At 38.4% G+C, this 8,391-nt stretch overlaps 2 protein-coding genes across 2 annotated transcripts in view; both read left to right on the plus strand.

Annotated features, from left to right (window-relative positions):
• The first annotated feature begins 529 nt into the window (after positions 1–529).
• On the plus strand, positions 530–4,986 carry LOC104826520. The gene is made up of 12 exons (XM_010559260.1): positions 530–1,248; positions 1,701–1,817; positions 1,900–2,092; positions 2,364–2,530; positions 2,638–2,812; positions 2,920–2,981; positions 3,456–3,537; positions 3,640–3,697; positions 3,830–3,936; positions 4,287–4,370; positions 4,456–4,526; positions 4,617–4,986. The coding sequence occupies exons 1-12, from the start codon at positions 869–871 to the stop codon at positions 4,741–4,743; spliced, it is 1,623 nt and encodes a 540-aa protein (XP_010557562.1). The 5' UTR covers positions 530–868; the 3' UTR covers positions 4,744–4,986.
• A 505-nt stretch (positions 4,987–5,491) lies between these two features.
• LOC104826521 (transcription initiation factor TFIID subunit 15) overlaps positions 5,492–8,391 on the plus strand; it is a 3,802-nt gene continuing 902 nt past the window's right edge. The window contains exons 1-8 of the mRNA XM_010559261.1: positions 5,492–5,630; positions 6,084–6,237; positions 6,345–6,676; positions 6,789–6,986; positions 7,246–7,329; positions 7,789–7,867; positions 7,942–8,065; positions 8,276–8,386. Coding sequence (XP_010557563.1) covers positions 6,118–6,237; positions 6,345–6,676; positions 6,789–6,986; positions 7,246–7,329; positions 7,789–7,867; positions 7,942–8,065; positions 8,276–8,386 — 1,048 coding nt within the window. The 5' untranslated portion in view covers positions 5,492–5,630; positions 6,084–6,117. The remainder of the gene's footprint in view (positions 5,631–6,083; positions 6,238–6,344; positions 6,677–6,788; positions 6,987–7,245; positions 7,330–7,788; positions 7,868–7,941; positions 8,066–8,275; positions 8,387–8,391) is intronic.

Below are 8,391 nucleotides of genomic sequence, written 5' to 3' on the forward strand. Positions count from 1 at the left end.
AGTCCAAAGCTCTCTCTTTTACAACTACTAAAACTACTTGGTTATCAAACTACATAAAATACGCGTAATAAATTTAAGGTGTTTAGGTTTAAAATCCCTTTTATTATAAAATATAGTTTTTCAAAATATTTTTTTTTATCATGTTTTGGTATTTATATGATTTAAATGCAATCAGTTTAGCTAATAATAATTATAACCAGTTATATTTTCAGATCTAATTCTATTTGAATATGATTATAAATTCTTGGATTCAATTAGTTAATTATATATAACTTGTGCATAATTAGAATATGAAATATATTATAGTATCGAAATATGGGCAAATATATTTATTTTTTAAAATTATATATTAATTTTATATATAGTTCAACTATAATTTTTTTATTTTAAAATATCAGTATCTATGGATTTTTAATTAAACCTGTTTTGAATTAGATTATATATGATTTAATTAGATTTAAATTTAATTCGTTTTTTTGTATTTTTAAACCGGAAATGTCATCGCGTGCCCCATTTGAAGCAAGTTTGACCAAAATGTGATTACAAAGTTATTGATTTTCAAATCAAACCAAAGCATAAACAGGAGAAGAATCAAATCGGAGTTGTCAAAGTCCCGGCGAATTCATCGTTGTCCTTCATCGCCGGTGGCCACCGGAGACGATAACGACGATATCGGTAATCGCCCACCTCACATCACCTGGGGAAAGCCATCCGTTCATGCAAAGTCCGTCGTTGCTGACGACTTCACCAAGACGCGGTGTTCTTGGTTTTCCGGCGAACGAGTGAAGCCAACACTCTAGACCTCGGAAAGCTCGCTTGCGACTGAAGTAACTGTGGAGATTTGTAAGAATGGTTGATTGCGGTGGTGATGCACCGGCGGAGCCCGTCAGCCGTTAGGTCCGCCGCCATGTCCAAGACTCCGTCGTCTCACGCGATTCCGGTGACGCCGATTTCGACTGCTAATCCTTCCGGCGAGGCCCTGCTGGGGATGGCGGGTGGTCCACTTGCTAGGGTTCGGTTGTGTGATATTATACCCTACGACGGGGCTCCTTCGCCGGCTTACGTTAGGGCTGTGGAGGCTTTATCTGGGTCTTTGATGAGGTACAATGCGTCTGTGATCGAGCTCGGGCATGAGGATGCGGCATTGATGAGATGTGGGCTTGAAGCTGCGGGCTTGTTTTTCAGGACCAGACGACAAACCTTTCTCGGAAAGGGAAGTCGTGGTCTATGTATGTACAGGGCGGGAAGGTAGTTCGTATGCTTCTCTTATAGTTTCATAAATTCAGCTAGGAGTAGTGTCTTGAAATGTAGTTCAGAAGGTTTCTTGTTCGCAGGCTATGTTGTGTAATGGAATTGGGTTATGCTTGTTTCTTTGGCAAACTTGAATCAATGTTTCTGAGTGTCTGGTGGGATTTTGTGGCAACGAGCTTCTTGTTTGTCGTGTCTTCTATATGCCTTAACTATTTTCTGCATTCCTGTTCTCTGAGTGTTGCCTCTGGATTCATTTTGAGTTGTTGACTTGGTTTTGTCCCGATAAACATAGAAATTTCTTGCACATCTTGGTCCAGAAATCTTGATCGACTTTCAATTGTTTGAATGCATTTTCGAGCTTATCCAGTAGGATGTATAGTTGCCTGCCCATAGTCATGTTTTTTCTGCTTTTATATGTTGCGTAATGACTGGTTTCGTCTTCGGGACAGATCAGTGGATGATTTAGATTCTTCACCTCCATGCATGGCCGAGATATTCTGGTGCATGGGTAAAGTAGCACGTGCTGCTTTATCTGCAATTGCAAGGCATCTACATCTTCGAACTGAGTAAGTATGGTTATGGAGTAATTGTGTTTCAGTTTCGTTTACCTCTCTCTTAACCCTTGAACTCAGAGTGAGCATCTTGCAGCGCTTTCAACCATTTGCTTGATGAAACACCATTAGCCCTGAATGAAATTTCCTCGTCAGTTCTCGTGGCTTCCAATGCTCATTCAGTTATCCCAAATGGAAAACCTGCCGCTGGAGGTGTAAAGGCATCCACTAATTTGGAAGTTGAGAAGGGACTGCTAACACTGTTCTGCTCAGATGGGCCTGGCATTCAGGTCTTCTCCAAGTCCAAGAACTTTGACGATGATAATTTAGGTGTCTGCGTGTAGGATATTTTTATGGTTCCTTTTGAGTGAGGGAGTCAATGTGAAAACACGATTTTTCATCCTCTCGACGATAGATAGTTGCTTAAAGAATACTATTCATCTGAATCTAAGATTTAATGCATTATCAGTTGTACTCCTAACCTTTACCTTGTTTGCTTGATATTATACAATGGGAGTAAATGTTGCTAGTTCTTTTTTCTGAAATTTCCCTTTCCTGTAGGTCTGTGACCATAATGGTCATTGGTACTTAGCGGATAGTGCTTGCGGAGCAGGTGATCTTTTATTGATTACAGGCAAAGCCCTCCGTCATGCTACTGCAGGCCTTCGTCCGGCTGCTTCTTACAAAGTTGCTCCCAATTATTTATCTGGCACTAATGCTCAGGAAAGGTATGTTTGGGTAGGTTCTAAGGTTTTTTCTCTGATATGATCACACGTTTTGGCATGATTATGTAATATTTAATTCTTGGTTGAATTGGTTATTCATGCGAATGCAGGATATCTCTGGCATTCAGGCTAATGCCAAAGAGTAATGCTGTATTAGATTGTTCCCCAATAGAAGCAGCTGGTTATGTAATTCCTCAAAGTTATGTCCCAGTATCTGCCAGTCAATTTATGGATGACCTTTTGGGCGAGGATGATGGATTAGCTAATGCACCTGTTAAAGCCAATGTAATGTCATCCTTTGTTAAACCAGAACTAAAATCCTGTGTATGTACGGGTATTTGTAAAATTGTCTTCCTTATAAAATTGTCTTCTGTCTGAATTGTGGGGGACAGGTTGCTCGAGATGATGCTAGCAAAGAGCCTTCCTTAAGAAGTGTCCTCTCTGATCCAATATCGTAAGTACCCTATTTTTCCTTGATCATTTTATTGTTGTTTAAGAGGAATAACTTTACCTCGATGTCCAATGTTCCGTTCAGTGAAATGCTTATCTATGTTGTTACCAACAATAAGAAGAGCGCATTCGATATTCATGAGCCCCCAACTCAATTTTTCTAACTTTTCCACTAGTAGGTAGCTATCCTGGTGAACTTAATGGATTAATTACAAATTTATTTATCAGAAAAAAATTGGTTCTTTTAAATGTAGGAAATCTATACCTTTCTGCTAGATGCCCTGTACTTTGACCGGCTTTCTTGTTCAAATTACCTTCAACAGCGGCACAATGTTTATTCATTTTCGATGCCCACATTTCACGATCTATACGATAGATTAAATTCCTTTTTTTTCCTCCCGTATCTGTCTTATTTTGTTTATGAGGTGCAGTAGGATTAGGTTTTTAATTCTTTGCTACAAACTATGTGATGGTTTAGTGGTGCTTTTCTTGAAGATGCAATGGCTGTTTCATGTGGGCATTCATTTGGTGGCCTCATGCTTAGAAGGGTGCTTGAGATGGTTAGTACTGGCTTTCCTTCTTCATTATTATCCAACTCTTCTGTGACGGTTCTTGCTAAATGTCAGAAAAATCTTTAGTAACGGGATTTATCTTCTGCTCAGTCTAGATGTACTCTCTGCAGTGCAGATATTGAGATTGGCTCTCTGATCCCTAACCTCGGTAATCCTATTTAGTTTCATTCTCTTGTTCTCTTTCTTTGTTTGCCTCTTTTCCTGGTCGAATTTATCAACTAACCATTGTCTTGCGTATTGTAAACGGGCAAATGATTTTAACTGTTCATTTATCTTATAGCCCTTCGAGCTGCTGCAGCAATGTTAAAGCAACAGGACGATAGAAGACGTTTCCACAATGCAGCCATGCGGAAACGTAGAAAAGAGATGAGCGATCAAATGGATCTGGTGAGATGATATGACACTACCCTTTCTTTACCTTGATGCTTTGGTGTTTTTTCGTGGTTTTTGCTCCTAAACCATTTACATTTTCTTGTCAGTTTATCGCTTCACTTTATGGGTATTATAACCGAAGGGTATGACAGAAATAGATCGTGGCATCGCCTTTGAAAACGTTCCTGATAGGTTTCTAAAACCTATCACAACGTTCTTGACAGTAAAGTGAATTATTTTATGATCACTGAAATGTAGAGAGTGCTTTCTTTAATCGGAAAACGATGCTTCGAGATCAATCCTGCATGAACTATGTTGGTTTCCGGTAAAAGGGTTTGCTTGAATTCATGAGAGACATACTGTAGGAAAATGGAGAAACTGCTGCAGACGATGGAGTGAATCGAGTGGTACAGTATCCATTTGCTGTAAACGAGAAGGTTCTAATCAAGGTGGGAGATTCTACACCATCACTGAAACATCTCTTTTTGGGTCATGGTTTCATTTTTCTTACCTTGGAACTTACGAAATTTACAGGGAAATCGGAGAACTCCGGAGAAATTCGTCGGAAAAGAAGCAGTGGTTACATCTCAATGTCTAAATGGATGGTAAGTCTGTCATTACGGTTTTCGATCCATGACATCCTAAATTGTTAGAATACATATATATGTATATAAGTTTGTGTGTATGGGGTGAAGGTACTCGCTGCAAATCGTTGAAAGCGGGGAGAACGTGCGTCTTCAGTACCGTTCCCTCAGGAAGCTCTCGACTTCGACCTCAAACGAAGACAGAACCCTACAGCAGTTGCAACCCATTTCAGAGTAAGTAACTCAATATGTTCCAGATCCTCAGATAGGCTTTGTATTCTCCCTTTGCTTTTTGGTTTCTTGGAATATATATATATATATATATATATATAGTTAGAAATATTTGGTTAGAGAAATGATTTGAAGACTGTCCAAACAATGTGGCCTCCGTGAAGTGGCTTTTTTTTTTTTTAATTTTGTAAAAATTAGATCTATTTGGGTTTTGAATTTGGGTTCATGAAGATTTTATTCTGATTTTGAATTCAGTTTTTATTAAAAGAATATATTTTTTGTTTTCTTTTAGTTTCACTTATTTTATTGAGTTTTATCAATTTAATTAAGAAAATTATGATATCTGGTTAGGTAATTACTAATTATGCACTAGATGCAGAGGCCCAATAGCTGTCATTTGTGTAGGCCCATTAGTATGTTTTTACACTAAAAGCACGACCGATACACCTATATTATTAATAAACATCTGCTGTTATCATCTATGATAGTTTTTTTCTGAATATTTTATTCAATTAAATATAAATAGATAACAATCAAATCTAAATATTATGTAATACTATATAATTTTATATATGTATATATTCTCCTGGTCAGTGGCATCTACCATTGTTATCTAAAAATTTGGACCCAGTTTCTCTAAATTTCAACAAAAAGCTTATCTTTTAAAATATATTAAATAATATTTATAATGTGTTGGTATATATATATATATATATATATATATATTTCATTTTTTTCTCTATATGACTGTTAGATGCGTGTGTTCAGAGGAAAAAAAAAGTAAAAAAGGGTTTAAAAAACAAAGAAATAAAAGAGAACAGAGACTCGAAAAAGAAGAACCCTAGAAGCCGTCGACAATCGGCGAAAGATTTCCTTTGACGCCAGGTTCTCGAGGTATTTTTTACAAAGCCCTAGTATCATTTCTCTTTCTCAATGGGCTAATTACTGAACAGATCTGCTCTCATCGATTTTGCATTTGAGATCTCTTTAGTTTTTGTGCTGGGATTCATGTCAATTCAGGGTTTTTGTTTTTTAGTTTGTTTCAGCGCGACGATAGTGATAATTCCTGTGCCTCAAACTGGATATTGTTATGTTGAAACCGGATAGTTTGTGGTTTATACTTCGATTTGTTGTTTTGAAATGGAGTATCGATTTCGGATTTGTAAGGTCCTCTGTGTTGAAATATGGAAAGAGGGCATAAAGAAAAAAGATAAATTTGAGTATTTCTAATGTTGAAAAGGCGCGATAATTGTAAATCCAATGGTGGTTTGGAATTGACGATATACTTCTGTCACTGTGTATACGTGGGTGTGTTTTTCTGGTGAAACTTTGGGCATGTCATGTCAGGTTTTCAGACTACATGTTTTGATGAGATTGGACAATGGCTGGTCATTCGGCGAAAGGGGCTCCAACAAATGGATCAGTCTACGTTTGTAATCTCCCACATGGAACTGACGAGGATATGTTGGCTGAATATTTTGGCACCATTGGGTTGCTAAAGGTAGGGTATTGCCCAGGTACTATCTAGTGCTTCCATCTGACCTCAATGAGATGCAATCTATAGTTTAAGTGTGTGAATGTCTTACATTTGTACTCTACGCTTGATAGAGAGACAAGCGTACTGGTAGGCCCAAGATATGGTTCTACCGAGACAAAGAGACCAATGAACCGAAGGGAGATGCTACAGTTACCTATGAGGATCCACATGCTGCTTTGGCCGCTGTTGAGTGGTTCAATAACAAAGATTTCCATGGCAGCATAATTGGAGTTTTTATTGCTGAATCAAAGAATAAAGATACTGTAGAATCAAGTGACTTTGGTGGATTTGAGGATGCCGCTACTAAGGAAACAAACGGGGGTCCTGGAAGGGGTAGAGGCCGGGGTGATTCTCTAGGGAAAGCATGGCAGCAAGACGGGGACTGGTTATGCCCAAATACAAGGTCTGTGATGTGATATCGGTGAGCAGCTTCTTGCTCTTGTTAACACAGTTGGCTGCTTTCTAGTTTTGTAGTTCTTACATCAACAGTGTCTGATATTCTTCTATGGTGACAGTTGTTCAAATGTGAATTTTGCGTTCCGTGGTGTGTGTAATCGCTGTGGGACTGCCAGACCGGCTGGTGCATCTGGTGGTGGCTTGGGGGCTGGTGGTCGTGGAAGGGGCCGAGGTGGAGGTGCGGATGCTGGGGCCCCTGGCCGGCAAGTCAGTGCTACTTCAGGACTGTTTGGTCCGAATGATTGGTCTTGTCCAATGTAAGCATTCCACTTGATGTTGCGAGTGTTGTATCAAAATTAAACTGAAGTTCTTGCTTCAGTTTTTCTGCTATCTTGCCTGAGGAGTTTCTCAACATGATGACATCTAGGGCATATTGATTAATTGTTGCTCTTCTGCTGTATATTGTGAAAAGTTCATTGTATTAATTTGGTGGTGCTTGGTTACAAATGTATTTTTTGTTTGAAAAATCCAGGAGCACATAGTTTTTGCTTATGTTTTTATGCTTCAAAATTTCAGGTGTGGCAATATCAATTGGGCTAAGCGTGCAAAATGTAATATCTGCAACACCAATAAACCTGGTCATAATGAAGGTGGTGTGAGGTATGATTTACAAATTTACAATAATTACATTAATGGTGTCGGTTTTTTACTTGTTTTTTTTCTCCTGGAAGCACGAGCTAAGGTTTTAAATTCACTATTAGATGGTTGAAGTTTAATTGTACTATGCTTGTGTCAAGTCGGGATCTTCTGCCTTGAGCATGGCCTATTATAATTTATATATTAGGGGATGAATATCATAGTATTATATTTTTATTGTTGTAATTAAACAAATTACCCTCGTTCATTTAGTCTAGTTCTAAGATTTTGGGCTACATTTTAAACCTTTCCTTGCGGACTGTAGTTACATCTATGTTTTTGTTAGACATGGTACATCTCCATGTTACACTGTTTAATTTGTCCAAGTCAATGTCACATTTGAGAATCTTTATGCAAGTTTCTTGGACCTGCTTTATCTTTAAATACTTTCTGTAGAGTTAATGTGTTCCTTTATTTAATTAGGGGAGGGCGTGGTGGTGGTTACAAAGAATTGGATGAAGAAGAATTAGAGGAAACGAAGCGACGCCGACGTGAGGCAGAGGTAAGATATGCTTCTGCTGTAGAATCTTTGTATGATGTTCTACAGTTTAACCTTATGGGTTTACAAAATTTCAGGATGATGGTGAGATGTACGATGAGTTTGGCAATTTGAAGAAGAAATTCCGTGCAAAAGCGCATCGAGCTGATGCTGGACACACTGTTGCTGCTGGTCGTGCCGGATGGGAGGTTGAGGAGCTAGGTAAGTTTACTGTCAAGCATAAATTGTAGAACTTTTCTATGCAATTTATATATCTTATTTTCTGTCTGCCACAAGCTGAAGAGAAATTCAATCATTTTTATGTGAATGCTGATCAGATAATGTCTGTTTAACCGTTAAACAATTGATTGAATTGGGTAAGATAGTATCTTCATTGATCTGTCACTGCCTTGTCATAATAATTGTCCACAGGTGTTGAAAGGGACGGGAGAGAGAGAAGCAGCAGAGACAAACGGAGAGATAGAGATGACAAGCAGAGGGATCACGACGATAGGGAGAGACGCAGAAGCCGAAGTAGGGAGAGGGAA

The sequence above is a fragment of the Tarenaya hassleriana genome, unplaced genomic scaffold (assembly GCF_000463585.1).
Source record: "Tarenaya hassleriana unplaced genomic scaffold, ASM46358v1 Cleome5, whole genome shotgun sequence".
Taxonomy (NCBI): Eukaryota; Viridiplantae; Streptophyta; class Magnoliopsida; order Brassicales; family Cleomaceae; genus Tarenaya; species Tarenaya hassleriana.

Bases quoted from the DNA above. Each gene is read 5' to 3' on its own strand.
- LOC104826520 (XM_010559260.1), top strand. From the start codon at position 869: ATGCACCGGCGGAGCCCGTCAGCCGTTAGGTCCGCCGCCATGTCCAAG. The intron at 1,818-1,899 runs GTAAGTATGGTT...AGCATCTTGCAG, and splicing joins CATCTACATCTTCGAACTGA to CGCTTTCAACCATTTGCTTG. The intron at 2,093-2,363 runs GTCTTCTCCAAG...CCTTTCCTGTAG, and splicing joins CAGATGGGCCTGGCATTCAG to GTCTGTGACCATAATGGTCA.